Source organism: Elaeis guineensis, chromosome 6 (assembly GCF_000442705.2).
Source record: "Elaeis guineensis isolate ETL-2024a chromosome 6, EG11, whole genome shotgun sequence".
NCBI classification, from domain to species: Eukaryota; Viridiplantae; Streptophyta; class Magnoliopsida; order Arecales; family Arecaceae; genus Elaeis; species Elaeis guineensis.
In genome coordinates this window covers 108,858,771-108,882,948 of record NC_025998.2, presented here as the reverse complement: position 1 = coordinate 108,882,948, position 24,178 = coordinate 108,858,771, and the positions used below count along the sequence as shown (strand labels likewise).

The 24,178-nt window shown below is 36.3% G+C and overlaps 1 protein-coding gene across 1 annotated transcript in view; it reads right to left on the bottom strand.

The window, feature by feature from the left end:
- Window positions 1-2,078: 2,078 nt before the first annotated feature.
- The window catches only part of LOC140858814 (uncharacterized), a 48,305-nt gene continuing 26,205 nt past the window's right edge, over window positions 2,079-24,178 (bottom strand). The window contains exon 2 of the mRNA XM_073260097.1: window positions 2,079-3,181. Within this exon, the coding sequence (XP_073116198.1) occupies window positions 2,079-3,181 (1,103 nt within the window). The remainder of the gene's footprint in view (window positions 3,182-24,178) is intronic.

Genomic DNA, 24,178 nt, shown 5'->3' with positions numbered 1-24,178 from the left:
TTGGCCCTTAAGCAAGTACTTTAATCTCAACAAAGATTGGCCCAATGGTTTCATCATCATCAAAGTCCATAACATGGTAGTTTGGGAAAAAAAAGAAAAGAAATTATATTTAGACTTTGATTCTAAATACCCTTTTTACTAAAAAAAATAGCCTATATTTACATGTTCCTTCAACCATTCATGAAATTCTTCATTATGCTTAGCTACTAGATCATGTGGATTTAAACGAGATTTATGATGTTTTCTTTTGATTGACTTCTTATGTTCCTTGCAATATGTAAAAGCATTATTATTGAATTTATACATATGTAGACAATATTTACATATGTATTGTACTAACCTTTTAAGGTCTTCTATCATTTTAGATTCACAATTGAAAAGCACATATCGATGTTCTTGAGTTCATATTTTGTGGTCTATCATAAATGTTTCAACACTTCCATATGACTGCCCCTCAATTGGAAAGAGATATGATCCTTTCTCTGCTTCTAGATCATTATCAGTATCATTTGTAGATGCTTGTAGATATCGAGAGCAAAAGAATAAGCATTCATTTACTATATATGCTTCTGCAATCGAACCCTCTGGACGTGCTCGATTTCGAACATAGGACTTTAACCTTGCTAGATACTTATGTAAATGATAGTTTTCAAATATACAATATATAATCAAAATAAACTAAATGATTAATAACATCCAACGATAGAATACAGGACTAGCAATCTTTGCCTCTCTTGCTAGATGAATGACCAAATGCATCATAATAGTGAAGAATGATGGTGCAAAAATTTTCTCCATTACAAAGAATTAGAGCAACTTTTTCTTCAAATAGCTCAAGCTCATCTACTTTAAGAGACTTACTACATAGTCCTTGAAAGAAGCTACAAAACTCCATCAAAACAGAACTAACTTTATCAGGCAATATCCCTCGTACTGCAAGACGGATAAGTTGCTGCATTAGAATATGATAATCATGGCTCTTAAGTCCAAAAAATTTATGATTCTTGCGAATACAATGTGATATATTTGATGCATAACCTTCTGGAAACTTTACATTTTTCAAGATTTCATAAAAAAGATTTTTCTCATAAGGAGACATTGTGAAATATGCTGGGGGCAAATAAGCCCTTCTAGAATCTCATTTTTTAGCCCATAACTCTGGACTTATTTTCATCTCTCACAAATCACGACGAGCCCCCAAGTTGTCCTTTGATTTCTTATCAATATTTAATAAAGTATGCACAAGGTTACCACATACATTTGTCTCTATATGCATTGGATCAAGATTATGCTTGATGAGATGGTGCTCCCAATAAGAAAGTTCAAAAAAAATACTTCGCTTTCTCCATGTTCTCTTTTGAACTCATCTCTCACAAATCACGACGAGCCCCCAAGTTGTCCTTTGATTTCTTATCAATATTTAATAAAGTATGCACAAGGTTACCACATACATTTGTCTCTATATGCATTGGATCAAGATTATGCTTGATGAGATGGTGCTCCCAATAAGAAAGTTCAAAAAAAATACTTCGCTTTCTCCATGTTCTCTTTTGAACCCCGTCTGTTGGTTCACTCATCTTTCTGTAGTTAAACTTTATTCCTTTTAATTGGTCCAACAAATCAGATCCAGATCGAGCCAAAGGTTTATGCCCCAATTCTTTAGACCCATCAAATGATTTTGCATCATGCCTATATTTATGTGTAAAATCTAAGAAACGCCTATGACCCATGTAGCAGAACTTCTTTCTATGTGTCAACCACCTCGAATGGGTATCCACATTACAAGATGGACATGCATATCGACCATAGGTGCACCAACCAAAAAGATTTCTATATGCTGAAAAATTATTTATAGTCCACATAATTGCTACATGCATTTGAAATGTCATCTTCGTTGAAGCATCATATGTTTCTACACCAACCTCTCATAACTTAATCAACTCTTCTATAAGAGGTTGTAAGAACACATCAATATCATTTTTAGGTGACTTTGGATCAGGTATAAGCAATGACAATATAAAATATTCTTGCTTCATATAATTTCATGATGGCAAATTATATGGAATTAGAATCATTGGTCATGTGCGGTATACACTTCGTATTGTCCCAAACGGATTAAACCCATCGCTAGCTAGCCCCAACCTGACATTACGACACTCTTTTGCAAATTCTGGATACCTTTGGTCCAAATTTTCCCATGCTTCAGAATCAGTTGGATGCCTCAAAATATTATTTTCCTTCTTACGGTTCCTTGCATGCCATCTCATCAAAGTTGCTGTTTTAGATGACATAAACAACCTTTGGAGTCTCCATTTCAAGGGAAAATATCTTATAATCTTCATAGAAACTTTCTTCTTCTTCCATTTCTTTGAAGTTAATATATCATTGAGTTGATCATTCTCATTATTTTTCCATCGAGAAGCCTCACATTTTGAGCATGAATCATCATTAGCATATTCTTTTCTAAATAAAAGACAATCATTGGGACAAGCATCAATCTTCTCATACTTAAGCCCCAGCGATTCAATAACCTTTTTTGCTTTATTGAAAGATTTTGGTATCTCACTGTTAGGATATACACGCCTCAGAATATCTAACAACACATCAAAGCTCGAGTTGCACCATCCATACAAACACTTCACAAGATATAAATGTAACAAAAAGGATAATTTTGTAAAATCCTTGCAGCTTGGATATAATTCTTTCTCTGCATCTTCCATCACTTTATTAAATTTTTCAACATCTGGCAAAGAATGCTCTATAGATTCTGATTCTATAAATCTTTTTAAATTTGCCTCACTTAAAGGCTCTGTATTTGAATTTAAATTTACTTCATCATAAACTCCAAATACTTCACGTATCATTTCGACCATACCATTGCCTGTAGATGTTTCTTCCCCATTAATAGTGACTCCATTAGAAATGGTTGCATATGTAATAGACTCCAAAGCATCATACCCATGCATTATACCATTGACTACATGGTGATCATAAATCTCTGCATGATTTCTATGATAATAACGTACACACTTTTTGCAAGGACAAGGGATTTTTTCATCATTAGATCCAGATTTGAATGCTGAATTAAGAAAACTCTCTACCCCATCCAAGTAATCCTTACTCACTCTACTACACTCCATCCATCTCTTGTGTTTATGATTATCCATAACAATTAGCTGTCCTACAATTAAAAAAAAGAATTAATAGAGATGCAGCATATATTTCTATTTTGTACATTACACATAAAATATATTATAAAAGCCAAAATATTCAAATATAATCTAAAGAATCGAAATCAGCATATATAATAATCATATCATTATGAAGATGCATATTTGTCTAGAATCTTATATTTTAAACAACCAATGCTAAATATAAACTAAAAATATAAATAGAAAATAAGTTGCTCATCCAATCTGATGCCAACTTCTGCCCTCACTATCCACATGCGCAGAATTTTTTGGTCAGGATGATTCTAACCACTAATTTCTACTCAAATGAATGTGTGGGAAAGAGAGTAATGTGAGAAAGAGAGTAATGTGAAATAAGCACTGGATCCGGCAATCCACTGGCCGACGTCAGCTCTTCTCACCGTCACCGCCACCCCTCCCACCATTTCGCTCCTGGTAAGTCATCAAACTCCATCTACCATATTTCATTCTTTACATATTTTGGTGGACCCAACTCCCCCGACGATGGAGGTTCCACCCTGATGTCAGTGTTTGCGATGACGGCGATGATAAGGTCGGGACGTCATCACCGACGGGCGAGTGCTATGCGTGCATGCAAGCGAGTGCATCAGCATTCCACTCAATAAGCTGCGACCGTGCGCATGCCTCTGAGTGGGAGAACTCAGCAAAAACAGCGACCCAAAATCATGATCTTTAATACAATTTACAACCAAAAAAATAGGATTTTGGATCAGAAAATCATTTCCATAACAAGATAATGATCGAAATATGCTGTAAAAATCCTCAAGCAACAATAAATCTAAGATAAATCAGACAAAACAGGGCACCAAAACCTTATATTTTTTAATGAACTTCTCTCTGGAATAAGGCATCCATCAAAAAAAAAAAAAAACAACCTGGAGAATGATGATTGGAAGACCAACCTGGAGAAGAAGGAATCGATCGGAATCCTCGACTATGTGGGGAAGACCGGAGGGATCGATCGGAGAGGATTTGGATTTTGTGAGGTGGGGGATCGACGGGATGAGTGACACCAGTTTCTCTGTATATCTCCTTATCTCGCTTTCAATAGAAGATCGACGGAAGGAGTGACACCGATCTCTCTCTACCCTTCTGATGGGAGATCAACTGGAGGAGCGATGCCGATCTCTCTCTCTCCCCTTATCTCCCTTTGAATTTTACTTGGATTTCTTTCCTATCCTTGTAAGTGCCAAGGGAAGAAAAAATTCTAATTGAATGGAAGCTTGGAGTCCATGGGAAACCTTACACGGGTTGAGCCAGTGCATGGGAAGGAGCAGAAACATTCCCTCCATGCACGAAACAAGATTAGAATGCACATGGAGTTGGCCCGAGAGGGGCATAGTAGGGTGCCCATACACATGGATAAAAATTAATAAATAAATAATAAATATATTATGATAATTATTAATAAATATCAATAAAAATATATTTTATAATTATTATTATTAATAAATATAGATAAAAATATATTTTACAATGGTAATTATTAATAAATGCTGATATTAATATGATTTATAATGGCAATTACTAATAAATGCCAGCATAAATATATTTTATAATGGCAATTTATATGTTTGCTGCTAAAAAATAGATATTAATAGTAATTATTTTAATCTGCCATTAAATTTTGTTATCTTAAATTACATTCATGGTAATTAGGCTTTTGCCTCTAATTAATTGTCACTAAAAATGAGTTTTGTTGTGGTGTTCGGACTTATATTTCATCAAGTAGACGTACCCATACCTAGATAGGTCATTTGTGAACGTAATGGAATAGCTATACCTTCCTCTGGCACATGTGCTCATGGGTCTACATATATCAGTATGTATCAGATCCAGCACATCACTGACTCATTCACTTTTTTCAGTAAAAGATGACTTGGTCATCTTTCCAAGCAAATAAGACTCACAGGTAGATAATGATTATTTTATCAAAAAACCCTTCTTGAGCTAACCTGTTCATCCTATTTTTGTTGATATGACTTAGCCTACAATGTCAAAGGCAGGCATCTGTGATATCATCTATTCTAGGATATTTATTAGAAATATACATTACATTAGGCCTAGATACAACTAGATATCATTGTTTAGCTGTCTATGTAAAATTGTAACACCATTCAAAATGATATCATAAAAGTTTTTTTTATTGATATTTCATAATTAGATTTGACCAAAAGGCCTATAGAAATAACATTCAAAAAAAAAAAATTAGGATAGTAATGACACTCATCAAGAATAATGTAATGAGACTCAAATACAAGCTTGATGATTTCTAAATCTAAAACTGGAACTGATCTTCCATCTCCAACATTCAGAAATCTCTCGCTATCTTCGAATCTCCTACTGACCTGAAGACCCTGCAACGAATTGCAAATATGAATAGGGCTATCGATATCCAATACCCAAATCATTGTATCAAAAAGAGAGAAGTTACAAGGTGTTATCACATAAGTACCTTATCCAGCAATTGATTGCTTCTTCTTCTTTGGCTTATTCGGATCAAAGAAAGTGATATACTGAGGATAGTTGTTTTTCCAGTGACCCTGCTTCTTACAAAAGAAGTACTCTACCTAACTTTGACCAGTCTTGAACTTGAGTTTCTAGGACTGACTCCCAGTACCTGACATCTTCTTATTCTTCTTCTTTTTCTCTTTCTTAAAGGGATGATGACTACTCGAAGAAGATCCTCCCACTAAATTTACCATCTCCTTGTGGAGCTGGTGATCTTTCTCAAAAGTCTGTAGCAACCCCAACAGACCATGGTAGTATTGGGATGTGTAGGCGATTTCATGCATGTATTTCGAAATTTTTTCAAAAAAATTACAGTGAAAGATAACTAGATTAATCAAATTAATCTAATATACATATGATCTAATCATCAAATCAACCTACTCTAAGATCTATGATATATTATGTTGCATATAAAAATTAAAAAATTCTGAAGATAAAATCAGCATGCATATATGTGAGAAGTAGATCACATCTTCTTTTGATCTAAGTTCAAAACTTGATACTTGATCATGAGTCGATGATCTCTGCTACTGAGAGATATGGTAGAGAATATCTTTGCTGGTTGCTCACAGTCGCACACACATTCGACCTCTACAGAAAATCCACTCGAAGCCCCGATTAGATCGGTCTTCTTAGGAGTGCTAGCTCACGCGAAGACCTTCTTCTTAGCTGATTTGGATCCTTTCTTTGAATCTTTAAAATTTTTTTAAAGATTGAAGATGAACTTCTAGAGGAGATGAAGAGGTAAAAGAAAGATGAAGAAGAAAATAATTTTTTTCTAATTTATTCTCTCTTCCCAAACTCTTATAACCAAAAACTTGGAATTCAGGTTTTTGCGCACATCCCAAGAGAGAGGACCCTCCTCTCTATTTTTCATACCATGAACCATGCCCCAAGCCTCTCCACATGAAGATCTCTCTTCTGGTATCTTACACACATAAAGAAAATCACAAAAGCCCTTTTTATAGGCATGTAAGGAGGTGGGGTGAAGAGTCCTAGTGATCCTAGACTCTTATAGGATTCTGCCTTTCTTCACAATTTCATATCCCAAAATATATAAAAAAAATATGAGATACCCCTTCTCATATTGTTTTACTATAAATTAGTTCTCTAACTAATTTTTCACAAAAAATCTCCTTAAAATGTCACACATATAAGGAGAAAAAAAATTATTAGCATGGAGAGTTTGATCTAGATGAAAACAGATTCTCTTGATAAGGAATATTTTGAAATCTAATTTCAGAACCTTCCTTTTATCAAAACTAAATCAGATTTAGATGTAAGATAGATAGATAAGGGAAAAGACTCTTTGGTGTGAAAAAATATCATACAAAATAATTTTGTGTGTGGAGATAAATGGCGTGCAATCTGGGTTGGCGCAGGGAGAAGAGTCCTATTCCAATAAGAACTCTAAGTTTCCTTATTTGAATCCAAACCAAATCACATCTGGTTTAGTTCAAATAAAATATATAAAATCTAATTTAATTAAGTTCATAAATTTTTAATCAAATTTTAATCAAATTAAAAATTGATTGAACCAAAGTTCTGATCAAATCAGGGGTAATTCTCCCTTAGCGATTAGGTCATCTCATAACCTAATCGGGTCAAACCTAATTGAATCCAATTCAATTAGATTTTATTTAATCCTCTTTGCTCAATCAAATTGAGCTAATCAACAATCTAATTGTTAGTCAATTCTCTATTAATTCACTAACACTTGATGAATAAATTTATTATAACTTTTGCATAAGGTTAATCATCAATCGAATTGACGATTAAGTCCTTGAACGATTCTCAATCATTGATCAGCCACATGATCAGACAGAAATTCTTTTTGAGTGTGACTCTATAGGTTCGAACCTAAGTCGATAGTACAAAAATATTTTTTTAAATTAATCGATGTAACCATCTAGCAATAGTGACCCGACATTCGGATAGGTCGAATGAAGGCGAAGCAACATTCAAGAACCTATTGGCGTATGGTTACCGTATAATTCATCTCTTTGATCTTAATGCTCGAGGATGACCAAAGATTTAACTGTCAATCCTAGATAAGTTATCCACATTATATTTTAATCTTTTTTAAATCCATCATATGGATTATTCGAGCCTAGATTTTGCTAAATTGAAGTACACTGATGCAAATCTCCTACTAATTTGGAGGGATCAATCCCATCTTGACTCATACACCGACTTGACAAGTACTTGACTATTCCCAAAAATCTTCCATCACTGAATTAGAAACTTAGTTAGTTCGACACCAAAGTACAGTGAGTGCTTGCAAATCACCATGGTGATCTCAGGTCGGAGGGACACTTATACCCATACCCTTCGCGAGCTACCCTTGACAACAGAGTGCTCCGGAGTTGGTCACGCTCAGTGATGATGTAGTCCTACATTTCACCTACATGTCATACCAGTATCTCCATACCATTTAGTTACGAGGACAATCAATGCATATGGCACACAACGACCTACACTTGATATTACTATTGTCCTAATAATAGCGTATCATTTGGTTGCAAACTTGTTTAAGGACATGCGATAAATTCTCCTTTATCGATCAAAATAGTCCTAAGGACTTCATCACAATATAAGAGTTCATTAAAAGATATAACTTTATGATAAAAAATATCAAATAATTTTTATTATTTATTAATTTATATATATTTATAGTGAGCACAATCGTCAAACGATTGACTTTAGGACATAATTTTCCATAACTTCCACTTAGACTAAAGCCAATCAGTATAGTATCATATACCCATCTTCGATTTATCATCTCAGAACTTTTAGATACCGAGGCTTTAGTAAATGGGTTTGTCACGTTCTTCTTTCCGTCGATCTTTTAAAGATCGACGTCACCTTAACAGATTTTTTGAATAAGGTGATAGCGATGCAAAATGCTTGGTAAGCTAATGGGACTTTGGCTTCTTGACATTAGCTATGGTTTTGGTACTGTACAATACAGCAGGACATCGGAGGGTGCCACTCCTAACTTGCCAGTGAACCTATACAATCGCATAGCTTTCTTGCAAGCATCGAATACTGCAACGCATTCTGCCTCGTAATTTAAATTTAGCTATATTTTTCTGCTTGGAATCTTTTAAGTAGATTGCTCCATTATTTAGGGTAAGGATGTATTCCAATATATTTTTGCTATTATTATGTCCAACTGAAAACTAGAGTCATACTCCATAAGTTTTAAGTCAGATTCTTCATAATTGAGTCATCGGTCCTTAGTATTTTTCAAATACTTAAGGATGTCATACCAGTGATTCTAATTCAGATCTTGCAAGTATCCACTCACTACCCTAATGAGTATACCATATCCGATTTCATACATGGTGTAATGATAGAATAAATTCTACTCATAAACACCCTATGTATGTTGGACTGAAAAAACTTAAGTAGTCTATTAGATCTATCTCTATAGATATCATCACTAGGATAAGAGATGCTTTTTCCAAGTCCTTTATGGAGAACTATTATAACAGCGAAACCTTTATTCCGTGTAATGTAAAGAATGTCATTCTCGATTAAGAGAATTTCATTCATATACAAAATAAGAAATACACTTATAGAACTATTAACCCATTTGTATTTGCAGGGTTCTTCTTTGTTCTCAATGAAGTTATGCATTTTGATCACTTATCAAAATGCACATTCCAACTCCAAAATATTAAGCATTGCCATAGGAGAAAATTATCTTGTTATGGTCAATACCATAATGTTGACAATATCCTTAGGCAACCAGACGAGCTTTATAGGTCTCCACCTTCTCATCTGCACTACTCTAATCTTATTGAAGATCCATTTACACTCTATGAGCATTACCCCTTTGAGTGGATCAACGAGTGTCCATACACCATTGACTTTATAGACTCTATTTCGGACCTATGGCTCTAAGCCATTAATCGGAGTCGAATCTCTACATCATATCCATGTAGGTGATCAAATTCTTATTGTTTTCATCGAGTTCAATAAGTTCACATCCCGTATCGAGATACCGAAGTATCTATCCGACGGATGTGGTACTCTATCAGATTTTTTTAATGGTGCCTCTACAATGGGTTCCAGATTTGATCTAATCAAATCCAGGTCTATGGATTCTTTAGATTGTGTCGGTTCTTCTACTTGTCGAACTTCATAAGTTCTACATTAAAGGCATCGGTACCTTCACCAAGATACTCCTTTTCTGAAAGGAATGTCGAACAACTCTTGTTCTTTAGCATGATAGAAATTATATCTCCTAGATTCTTTAGGGTTATCCTACAAAATAAAATATATATAGGATCAAGATCCAAGCTAATCGATTTATAAATGCTCGACATAAATCAAACACTCTTAAATCTTAAAGTAAGAGAATATCGACTTATGCTTAATTTATACCTCATATGGAGTCTTTGCGACAGATTAATTCAGAATCTAGTTTAGAATATAACAAGCAGTCTTAAGAGCATAATCCTAAAAGATGACTGACAGACTTTTAAATCTCATCATGGATCGAACTATGTCTAACAAAATCGATTCCAACAGGAGAGAATCCTATTCTTTTCTAGATATGTCAAAACTTACTTGAAATGTATTCTCCTCTTTGGTCTGATTGAAAAATTTTAATGCTCTTCTAAGTTTATTTCTCTACCTTATTATGGACTTATTTAAATATTTTAAATAATCTAAATTTATGACAAACATGTTCGTAGATCCAATACATCAGTATGTATCAGATTCAGAACATCATTGGCTCGTTCATTTTTTTTAGCAAAAGATGACTTGGTCATCTTACTAAAAAGATAGATTGACATGTTGACAATGATTCATAATCATTGACTTCAAGAATTATCTCCTGTTAATCCTATTCTTGTTTAATGATCGAGCCTAAATTGTCAAAGGTAGGTTTTTATGACATTATCTACTTTAGGGACTTTGTTTGATTGTGTACAATACACTAACAGACTGTGACTATTCATAAATATCATTTCTTAGTTTTTTATATGATTTTGACATCATTTATAATGATATCATAAAATCATTAGACAGTAGTGACAATCACTAAAATGACATTATTAGAATTGAAAATAAGCTCAATTATTCCTAAAATTAGGATTGGAACATAACTTCCAATTCTAATATTCAGAAATCTCTTGTAGTTTTCAATCTTTCTTGACCTAAAGTCATTGCAACAATTTGTATAGACTTCTAATATCCAATACCCAGGTAGTTGTGTCACAGATAGAAAAATCATAAGGTGTTATTATATAAGTATCTTGTTCAGCAATCTTTTGCTAATTTATCTTCTTTAGCCTGTTCAGATCAAAAGACTCTGCTAGATCAGGTTAATCTTAGACTCTTTTGTCAGTTCGGACTCATTAGTCCAAGCACGATTCTTTTATACCTTTTTTTTTTTTCTTAAAAAATTATTGCTACACTGAAGACACATCTTCAGAGGTGCGAAAGAACTCCTCCAATATTTAAAGAATTTTCTTTTACTGAGCATCGTCGAATTTACAACTAAATTCGTGTTCTTTGCTGCTCTCAATAATACCATACAGTGATATGATCATTTGGCCACTTTTGATAAGTATCTTTGATCGCATCATATGTGTTGGATGTGAGAACTTTAGGTGCTGGATCCATAATCATATGTAGGATCCATTTGTGCTCTAAAACTATTCGTAACTTTCGATATAAATTATCAAAGTTGGGTCCTATAAATCAGTCACTGTCAAATAGTGAATGGAACAACGTACATCTAGCCATAATTGAAAAAAAAATACAAGACCTCTATGTTTATGAATTGATTGAGCCTAAAGATTTGAACTTTAGTCCAAAGATTCTTTCACTATTTTATATGAATTGATAGTCTCTAGCTCCAATTCGAGAAATTACCTTCATTTCTTAGTGGGTACTAGAATCCACACAGATTGCATACAGGTATGAGGATGGCTCGATTAGCCCATATGCATCTATGGATAGGTTATCAATCAATTGTTTCTCTAAATAATTTCTAATAGTTAATTTTGCCCCAGATTTTATTTCAGTAGGTGATGGGCCTCTATTGAAAGTTTTGATTAGGTCAAACCATTAACATGAACCTACTCAGTGTTTCTAACTAATGAATGATCAGGTCCGAGGATGGCTCGATCAACCCAACCATCATCAGATAGTACAACAGAGTCATCATATGATGAATGATAATTCCATCATTCAGAGAGAACACCAGACGGATGGCGCCTGCAATGTCAATACAAAATAATAGACCCATTATCATTCATCTTAATAGGAGGCTACGATCTAGTTATCCCCATAACTAGCTTATTTTATGGACCTAATAATTTAGAAGATTTGATAATTAGTTTCAAGAAGAGATGAGAAGAGATCAACCAGTAAACCATAATCTTCCCACTGACTTCACCAAGTCATTGAATTGGATTAAGATTATGCTGGTTGAACTAGCATCTAGATCAGTCACACTGATCAATCTTAATGGCATGGATCAACTCGAATTACTTAACAGTCTAATCAAGACATAATTCATCAAATTGATCAGATAAGTGAGATCGATGGGAGGGTCTGCTAAGCTTGTCTTAGACAACATTGAAATAGTCAGGTAAGCCGCTCCCAATTAAAAACCACCGATCGAAATGCTAAACTTATCTTAGACACCAATTGATTAATTAGTTTTGATTGGATCAAGCTAGTGATTCAGGTTCAACCACTGAGTTACAATCAAGATCCATTTGGTCTAATCAAAGATATGGACTTGACCATCTACCGCTCTTGTATTGGTTTTAGAGAAATCTTGATTTAATCTAATTCAATATTTGGTTAGATTTAATCAATTTCTTTAGTTAGTCCATTAACTCTTTGATTCTAAGCTTAGGTCTAACCTAATTAAGAAGATCTGATTTGAGCTAACCCATACCTCATGTTTTATACGAATGACATTAGATCTTTAATTCATAATTCTAGATCTTATCAATTTACACTTAATTCTCAATTAAGTTCAGCAACAACATGCGTTTAGGTTTTGAAAATAATTTTCACATGTAAATTCTAAAATCTTTTAGATCAAATCTAAACTTTTTATGATTTTAAATCATAATAATTTTGATTAAACAAGATTAGATGTAACTAACTTCTTCACAACTTGCATCACATAAAACAACATCTAGGGTTTCAAGATCTAAGATTTTGCAAAAAAGTAAGTTTTCTCTTTTTCCTTTCTTCTTCATGGGATCTAATCATATGGCATCCCTATATGCCATAAAAGTATCTCATCGAATGAAAAGAGAGGGCATTTAAATCCTTCTTGCTCCTATAACCGGATGGCCTGATGATCAACCCAACCCAAGTACTTGCAAATCGAATCATCTAATCTAATCATATATCATATATACAAAAATTTAGATCTAATCTAAATTATATCAGATCTCATTACAATCTTAGATCATATCTAAATTAGATTATAAACATCAAATGTATGATATAAAATTAGATTTTATCAAAGATCAGCACAAACTAGGACAACCTTTTCACTGTAGGGATAAATTCTACGGCTGGACAACCTTATGTCAGTTTGTGCGATCAATTATTAATTAAATTTAAATTAAAATATCATATATCAGATCTAAATAAAATTAAATTTTAGATTTAATATGCATATAAATCATGTCATATAGAACCTGGGCTCGGATACCACTGTTGGGATGCGTAGGTGATTTCATACATATATTTTAAATTTTTTTCAAAAAATTATAGTAAAAGATAACTAGATTAATCAAATTAATCTAATATGTATATGATCTAATCATCAAATTAATCTACTTTAGGATTTATAACATATTATGTTGCATATAAAATCTGAAAAAAACTGAAAATTAATCTACAGTAATCAGACTCCATCCAAGTTCCTACGACGGTCGACCGCCTTACGGATTCCATCTGAGCTCCTACGAAAATTGAATTTCAGTCGAACTCCTACTACGGGCGATCTACTCCGGATCTCTACTATAAGCGAATTCCATCCGAGCCTCTACTGTAAATAAATTTCTTTCAAACTTCTATTACAGGCAGACTTCAGCCGAGCTCCTATAGTGGACGGATCCCAGACGAGCTTCTATGATGGGATAGGATCCACCGACCAGGTCACTACTCCGAGCTCCCACGACAATCGATCTTCGACCGAGCTTCTACAATAAGCGATCTCCTTTCAGCCTTCTACAAGAATCAGACTCCATCCGAACTTCCATAGCGGATGGATATCGGACGAGCTTCTACAACGGACGGGCTCCAGCAGCTGGATTTCTACAACGATCGATCACCTCCGGTGTCTGTCGAACCTCCCCAGCCATCAGCCTTCAATGACGTCAGCCGGACTTCCACAATGCCATCCAAACTTTCATAGCATCCCCAGACTCCTCCAGCGGACGAACCTCCCCAACGCCATCCGAAGTCCACAGCCGGCCGACCCTCCGCCAGATTCTTCATGAAATCGGACTTCTCCGATGGATAATCTTCAGACGAGCTTCTACATCAGGCAAATTTCAGACAGACTTCTCTAGCAATCAGACTCCTACCGGACTTCACCAACAGAAAGTCTCCATCCGAGCTTCTACAGCAGATGACTCCCGCCTGTAGCATCAGCGCCCGAGGCATCCGACAATAGTAGACTCATCGGCAACCTCAGAAACATCTGAGCTTCTCCTAGATTGATGGGATAGAGAGCCATTCTGCTCCATCAGACATCCCAGTCGAGCTCCAACCGACAGATCCGAACTCTCTGGCAAGTCATGACAATGGCCACTACCCTACTCCACTCTCTGCAACGGATTCCATGTGGCTCCACCACTCTCTGGCAAGTCACGACAACGGACACCACTTCACTCTCCGTAACAAACTTCACGTGGCCCTGAACAGCCCCTGATGCCACTACTCTCCGCAACAACCTCTGCACGGCCACAAACGGTCCACTACCAGGCGGTTACAGTGTGAGAAAATTTAGTGCAGGGGTAAAATGGTAATTTTAAAACTTTTTCAAAATCATGATTTTACAGTAAAAAAATATTAATTAATCTAATTAATTAACATGAATTTACACTACATTAAGATCTAAATATGATATATAGCATGCATGCATTTAAATTTGAAATTCGAATTTGAACAATAAACACTTTATTGTAATGTGTTCAGAACACAATAACTTTGTACGGATAGTAGATCGCCGTAATCTGATCACTGTTGAGAGAGTTTGATCATTGCGATGTAGCCACACAGTATGTCTGGCCTCTGCGGATCATCCACACAAAGCTCCTGATCTGATCGACTCCTCACGAGTGCTAGCTCGTTGTAGAGCCCTTTTGACGGTCGATGCTGATCGAACTCTTTCGATCGATGTCTGTCAATTCTTTGGATGCTCTAGATCATCAACAGACATACTTGAGAGGATGTTGAAGATCTCTCTGAGATTTTATGGGCTCACGACACTCATAGCTCACTTTCTCACTTCCCGAACCCCAGGCTAAAACTCTAGGAAACTCACCAGAAACTTTGCACCCACTTTTCTTTCTTTTTCTCTTGGAAGGATATGGACTTCCTTCTCACGCACAAGACTTCTCACACCCCAAAATTTTTCTCCAAAAATCTTCTTCTTGCATGCCCCACTCTTCTTCTCCTTTTATAACAACGTCAAACATCTTATCCAAAAGAAAGGATAAAGATGAGTAATTGCACATTTGAATTCAAATCAAATTTTGAATTCAAATGGACACCAACTCATCCCTTATCCACTAAAGGTATGAGGTATGGCTTAAATTGTGCATGGAGTGATTTCATGAGAAATCTTTTCTCATATAATAAATGGGGCGTAAAAAAAGGGATAAGGCGCAAAGATTGATTGCCCATTCAAATTCAAAATTTATTTTGAATTTGAATGGCCAACCAATCATCCTTATCCACTCATATGGCACATTAAAGTGAGGCATGGAGAGGGCTTAGCGTGAGGAAAAAATTCATGAGAAGTTCCTTCTCATGAATTCAAATGGGTGCAATGGAAGTGAGGTGGCGCATGGAGATTGGGTCAAGATGGTTTAATTATTTAAACCAACCTAATTGAACCAAATAAGTTAGGTCCAATTAGACTAATTTAAATCTAACTTAATTAGGCTTAATTAGGCTCAATAAAATTCTAACCAAATCAGGAATTGACTAAGCCCAACCCCTGATCAAATCAGGGACCAAACCATCTTGACGATTAGGTCAACTCTTAACCTAATCGGGTCAAACCCAATTGAATCCAATTCAATTGGACTTGATCCAAAAATAATTACTCAATCAAATTGAGTTAATTAGTGATCAAATTACTAATTAAATCTCTAATAAATATTGAGTCCAAATCCAATGGGCAATCGGGCATCAGAATTCATCGAAATGTAACCCTGATCGAAAAGTTCCAACCAGGGGGACTCTTGACCTCGGTACCCATAATGTGTGGAACTCATGATCAGAGAATCCTGATTCTCGATCATCGAGTCTCAAACATATAGGATTCTACATCAGCCATCAGATCAGATAGGAACCTCTAATGTGTGTGACCCCGCAGGTTCGAACCTAAGTCGGTAGCACAGGAACCAATTCCTGTACTAATTGAAGTGACCATCTAGCAATGGTACCCGACATTCAGATAGATTGAAGAGTCACAATCGCAACACTCAGAACCTATATAAATATGGTTACTGTATAATTCATCCTTTTGACCCCTGTGTTTAGGACGACTCAAGGTTAAACTGTCGACCCTGATCAGATCATCTGAATCGTGCTCAACTCAAACAGTCCTGTGACTCCTCACAAGGACTACCCTGGCCAAGATTTTGCTAAATTGAAATATGACTGTACACAGCTCCTAAACTGGAGTGGTTAATCTCATCTTGACACATGCACCGACAAGTCAAGTACTTGACTACACCCAGTAGCCTTCCGTCACTGAATTAAAAATTCAGGTAGTCCAGTGCCTAAGTGCAGTGAGTTGCTTGCATGTCACCATGGCGGTCTCAGGTTGAAGAGATATTTATACCCATATTCTATCAGAGCAAATCTTGACAGCAGAATTAGCTCCAGAGTTGGTCACGTTCAGTGCAGATGTACCCTTACATCTCACCTGTATGCCATACCAGTGTCTCCACACTCATTGGTTGAGAGGACAACCAACCTATATGGCACACAACGACCTGTACTTGATAAACATTATCGTCTTTGGTAACAACGTATCATTTGGTCGCGAACAGATTCAAGGACTAAACGACAAATCCTCCTTTGTCGAGTCTTAGTAGTCCTAAGGACTTCACCACAACATAGGAGTTCATTAGAAGATGAAATATTTTATGATGAAAAATATCAAAATAATTTTTATTAATTCATAATTCATGTACATATACAAAATTGAGCACAACCGTCAATAGGCTGACGATTGACTTTGGGATACTATTCCCAATAATCTCTCACTTGGCCTAAAGCCAATCGGTGCAGTATCTAATACCCATCTTCGACTTGTAGTTGTCGAACTCCTTCACCGTAATGGCTTTAGTAAATGGGTCAGCCAGGTTCTCCTTTCCGTCGATCTTCTGAAGATCGACGTCACCTCGATCCATAATTTTCCGGATGAGATGGTAGTGGTGCAGAATATGCTTCGTCTGCTGGTGTGCCTTTGGTTCCTTCGCCTGAGCAATGGCTCCAGAGCTATCACAGTAGAGCAGAACTGGACCAACAAGGGAGGGTGCTACTCCGAGCTCGGTGATAAATTTTCTCAGCCACACCACTTCTTTGGTAGCATCTGATACGGCGATATACTCCACCTCGTAAACTGAATCAGCCACTGTGTGTTGTTTGAAACTTTTCCAGTAGATAGCCCCACCATTAAGGGTAAAAATAAATCCCGACACACTTTTGCTGTCATCGTGATTAGATTGGAAACTAGAGTCTGTAAACCCTATAAGTCTCAAATCCGATTCACCATAAACAAGCCACTGGTCCTTAGTATTTCTTAAATACTTCAGGATGGTTTTAACAACCTTCCAGTGATTCTCCCCTGGATCAGATTGGTATCTATTCACTACCCCTAGTGAGTATGCCACATCTGGTCGTGTACATGTCATGGCGTACATGATAGATCCCACTGCCAAAGCATATGGAATCCTACCCATATGCTCTTTCTCTTGAGGTGTTGTCGGACAATCCCTTTTTGAGAGAGAAATTTCATGGCCTATCAGAAGATAGCCTTTCTTGGAATTCTCCATGCTGAACCTCTTCAGCATAGTATCAATGTACGTGGACTGAGATAAACCAAGCAATCTTTTAGATCTATCCCTATAGATCCTCATCCCTAGGATGTAGGAAGCTTCTCCCAGATCCTTCATGGAGAACTGTGACGACAGCCAAATCTTTATTCCCTGTAATGCAGGGACATCATTCCCGATTAAGAGAATGTCATCCACATACAATACAAAAAATACTACTACTGGACCATTAGCCCACTTATAAATGCATGGCTCTTCTCCGTTCTTAACGAAGCCATACATCTTGATCGTCTTATCAAAATGTATGTTCCAACTCTGTGATACCTGCTTAAGTCCATAAATGGACCTCTGTAGCCTGCACACCTTAGACTCATCTGTGGATGTGAATCCTTCAGGTTGTATCATATACACCTCTTCATCCAGCTCTCCGTTTAGGAAAGCTGTCTTCACATCCATCTGCCAGATTTCATAGTCCAGATGGGCAGCTATCGCAAGCATAATCCGAATGGATTTGATTATTGCCACAGGAGAAAATATCTCGTCATAGTCTATACCATAACATTGACGATATCCCTTGGCAACCAGACAGGCTTTATAGGTTTTCACCTTTCCGTCTGTGCCTCTCTTCCTCTTGAAGACCCACTTACACTCAATGGATTTTACTCCTTCGGGTGGGTCAACCAATGTCCACACATCATTGACCTTCATGGACTCCATTTCGGATTTCATGGTCTCCAGCTATTTCTCAGAGTCGGATCTCTGCATTACATCCATGTAGGTGATCGGATCCTCATCATTTTCATCAAGTTCGATAAAATCACCATCCCGAAACAAGAAACCATAGTATCTGTCCGGTTGATGTGGTACTCTACCAGATCGCCTTATGGATGCTTGAACAATGGGCTCCGGATCTGATCTAACCAAATTCGGTTCAGGTTCTGCAACTTGTGTCAATTTTTTCACCTGTCGAACTTCGTCAAGTTCGATCTTAGAGGCAACAGTCCCTTCACCAAGAAACTCTTTTTCCAAAAAGATTGCCTTAAGGCTGACAAATACTTTTTACTCATCAGCTAGGTAGAAGTAATACCTTTTGGTCTCTTTTGGGTACCCTATAAAATTATACTTGTCAGACCTAGGTCCAAGCTTGTCCGTAATTAAATGTTTAATATAAGCCGGACACCCCCAAACCCTAAGGTGAGAGAGTACTGGCTTACGTCCTATCCATATCTCATATGGTGTTTTGGTTACAGACTTACTCGGAACTCTATTTAGAAGGTAACAAGTCGATTCGAGCGCATATCCCCAGAGGAAGATCGGCAGACCAGCAAACCCCATCATGGATCGAACCATGTCCAACAAGGTCTGATTCCTCCTTTCAAATACACCATTATGTTGTGGTGTTCCAGGAGGAGTCCACTGAGAGAGAATCCCATTCTCCCCAAGATATGTTAGAAAATCATTGGAAAGGTATTCACCTCCTCGATCAGATCGAAGAGTTTTAATACACTTTTCAGTTTATTTTTCTACCTCATTTTGGAATAGTTTGAACATTTCAAATGACTCCAATTTATGCTTCATTAAATAGACATATCCATACCTCGATAGGTCGTCTGTGAAGGTTATAAAGTAGAAATATCCACCTCTTGCACTTAAGCTCATGGGTCCACATACATCAGAATGTACCAAACCCAAGAGTTCACTGGCTCGCTCACCTTTTTCAGTAAAAGGTGATTTGGTCATTTTACCAAGAAAACAAGACTCACAGGTTGGAAGTAATTCACAATCACCTACTTCAAGAATTCCTTCTTGAGCCAACCTGTTTATCCTATTCTTATTGATATGACCTAGCCTACAGTGCCAAAGGTAGACTTCTGACACATTATCTATTCTAGGGCATTTACCAGAGGTTTGAACCACATTAACAAGTTGTGATAGAAAGTAAATTTCATTATTAAGTTGTCCAACAAACATTGTAACACCATTCAAAATGATATTGTAAATATTTTCTTTTATTAAAAATTGATAACCGTTCATGGCCAAAAGGCTTACAGAAACAATATTTAATAAAAAGCTTGGACAATAGTAACATTCACTCAGAATTATATTTCAAGAATTGATTACAAGGTTCATGATTCCTAATGCTAGAACTGAAACTTTGCTTCCATCTCCAACGTTCAGGAATCTATCGCCTTCATCAAATCTCCTACTGATCTGCAGACCCTGCATTGAATTGCAAATATGATAAGGGCTTCCAGTATCCAATACCCAGGCAGTAGTATCATAAATGGAAAAGTTGCAAGGTGTTATCATATAAGTACCTTGCTTCTTCTTCGGCCTGTTCGGGTCCAGGGAGGCAATGTATAGAGGACAGTTCCTCTTCCAGTGCCCCTGCTTCTTGCAAAAGAAGCACTCCACCTGGCTCTGGTCGGGCTTGCGTTTCTTGGTCTGATCCTGTGCAGACGTCCCAGCATGCAGCTGCACCTTCTTATTCTTCTTCTTCCCTTTCTTAAAGGGTCGACGACCAGAAGAAGATCCTCTCACAACATTCACCGACTCCTTATGGAGCTGGTGATCCTTCTCAAAGTTCTGCAGCAACCCCAACAAGTCGTGGTAGTTCACTGCAGGCTTTATTATCTGAAAATGAGTAAGAAAGGGGAGGAAGGACTTGGGCAATGAATTAAGGATCGCATCCTTATCGAGCTGCTCATGCAGGGAAAAGCCCAGTTTACTTAAGCGCTCAATCATTTTGATCATGTACAGTACATGATCAGTGACTGAGGCTCCATCTCTCATTCGAGCATTGAAAATGGCACAACTAGTTTTGTGCCTTTCAACGTCGTCAGGCATGCCAAAGGAGTCATTCAACATTTGAAGTATCTCCTGTGGCTGGGCGTTCTCGAACCTGCAGCTGAACTCATCATTCATTACCGCCAGCATAATGCACCGAATGGTGGTGCGGTCGTTGAACCACTTCTGATAAGTATCTCGGACCATCCCTCTAACGTTCGGGGCTGGCTCCTCAAGTGCCGGATCCGTTACTACATAAAGGATCCGCTCATGTTCAAGGATGATTTTTAATTTTTGATACCAGCTATCAAATTAGGTCCCATGAGCTTGTCATTATCTAATAATGACCGGAGGGACAGGGTAGTGGCCATAGCTGCATAAAGAAAAACCAAACCTCTATTAGTACATAAATTATAAATACTAAAGATTTGGACTTTAGTCTAAAGTTTCTCCCAGTATTTTTACGAATTGGTAGCCTCAACCTCTAATTCGAGGAATTACTTTAATTCCTTAGTGGGTACTAGAATCCACACAAACTACACATGAGCCCAACTTTGGTTGGTCAACCCATGTGCATCTATGGGTAGGTTCATAACCAGTTGTTTCTCTAAACAACTTCTAATAATTGATTTTCCCCAGAACCTAATCAGTAGGCTTTGGCCTCCACTGAAAAGATCTAGTTAGGTCCAACCATTAACATGATTTGATTTGGTGAATCAGACCAATAAATGATTAGGCCTGACTTTGGCCGGCCAACCTGATCAAGACTCAAACCAAATTATCATATTATGAATGATAATTCCATTAGTCAATAAGCACCAGGCCTTTGGGCCTCCAATGATTATTAAACTAATGGACTCATTATCACTCATTTAATGGGAGGCTATGCTTTAGTTATCAATATAACTTAATCATTTTTAGGGACCTAATAATTTTTGAGAATTTTATTAAAGATAGATGAGAAGAAAATATCCAGCCAATTTCAATCCTCCCACTGACTTCACCAAGTCAGATTAAAAAAGATTTAATTAAAGCTGGCATTGGAGCACATAAATCAGTCAAACTGATTTACCTAATGACATGGGTGAGCCCTAATCACCAAGTGATCTAATCAAAACCTAATTCATCAGGTTGGCCAGGTAAGTGAGATCAGTGGTGGGGATAAGCCATTAACTCATCTGAGATCAAATCACTGCGAGTAGCTCCCGCTTAAAAACCATTGATCAAACTGCCAAACTTACCTTAGACACCAACCGGTTCATTAGTTTTAATTTGATCAACTTAGTAAATAGGGTTCCACCGCGTAGCCATGAATTAAGTCCATCTTGGTCTAGTTAAAGACATGGACCCATTCAACTACAACTATTGGAGTTGAGTCTAGAGTATTCTTGACCTAATCTAATTCAACTTTTGATTAGATTTGATCAATTACTCTAATTTAGTCTATTTCTTTAAGCTAACCTTAGGTCTAACCCAATTATGGACCTAATCCATCTAACCTATTGACCCACAAGTTTATGCAATTATCTTAGGTCTTAATTCACAATTCTAGACCTACTAGACAACACTTAATTCTTTTAATTAAGTATTTGGGTTGATGGGTCAGGATTTGGTATTTCGAAAATAATTTTTAAATTTAAAAAGTTTTATTTTTTGTTCACCAAATATGTTGACTCATTTCACAAATAGATCAGCACATTTCATAAATAGCAATCCTATTGCTAATTACATAACAGAAAATAACTCAATCAAAATAAATCATGAATATTCTTTTAGATCTAATCTAACACATTCATGATAAATTTCATAATTGAACCTTTACAATTGATTCCTTTCGCTGCTTCATCTGCATGGGATATAATTGCAGCGGCACCCCTACCGCCATAGGAGACCCCATCGAATGGGAGGAGAGGGCCTTTAAACCCTACTTTTCTCCTATGATCGGACGGTCATGGCAACCAACCCAATTTGATTACTTGCTACTTGGATCAAGTATATCTAAATATACCAATTTCAAAATTTAAATTTTAAATTTCAAATTTTAAATTTTAAAATTTTGAATTTCAAATTTCAAACAAATTTCAAATTTTAAATTTCAAAATTTTGAATTTCAAATTTTGAATTTCAAATTTTGAATTTTAAATTTTGAATTTTAAATTTAAAATTTTAACCAAATTTCAAATTTTAAATTTCAAATTTTTGAATTTTAAATTTCAAATTTCAAAATTTAAATTTTAAATTTTGAATTTCAAATTTTTGAATTTTGAATTTCGAACAACTTTCAAAATTCAAATTTTAAATTTTTAAATTTCAAATTTCAAATTTAAAATTTTAGATTATAACTTAATCTACGTATGCAAATATATATATCATATCTAAGAACCCACTCTGATACCATTTGTGAAGAAATTCAATGCAGGGGTAAAATGGTAATTTTAAAACTTTTCAAAATCATGATTTTACAGTGAAAAATATTAATTAATCTAATTAATTAACATAAATTTATCCTACACTAGAATCTAAATATGATATATAGCATGCATGTATTTAAATTTGAAATTCGAATTTGAACAATAAACACTTTATTGTAATGTGTTCAGAACATAATACCTTTGTGCGGATAGTAGATTGCCGCAATCTGATTACCGTCGGAAGAGTCTGATCATCGCGATGCAGCCACACAGTGTGTCTGGCCTCTGCGGATCATCCACACGAAGCTCCTAGTCTGATCGACTCCTCACGAGTGCTAGCTCGTTGTAGAGCCCTTTTGATGACCGATGCTGATCGAACTCCTTCGATCGATGTCTGTCGATTCTTTGGATGCTCTAGATCATCAACAGATATACTTGAGAGGATGTTGAAGATCTCTCGAAGATTTTTTGGACTCATGACACTCGTAGCTCACTTTCTCACTTCCCGAATCCCAGGCTAAAACTCTAGGGAACTCACCGGAAACCTTGCACCCACTTTCTTTCTTTTCTTTCTTTTTCTCTTGAAAGATATGGACTTCCTTCTCATGCACAAGACTTCTCACGTCCCAAAATTTTTCTCCAAAAATCTTCTTCTTGCATGCCCCACTCTTCTCCTCCTTTTATAACAACGTCAAACGTCTTATCCAAAAGAAAGGATAAAGATGAGTAATTGCACATTTGAATTCAAATCAAATTTTGAATTCAAATGGACACCAACTCATCCCTTATCCACTAAGGCGTGAGGCATGGCTTAAATTATGCATGGAGTGATTTCATGAGAAACCTTTCTCATGTAATAAATGGGGCGTAAAAAAGGGATAAGGCGCAAAGATTGATTGCCCGTTCAAATTCAAACTTTATTTTGAATTTGAATGGCCAACCAATCATCCTTATCCATTCATAA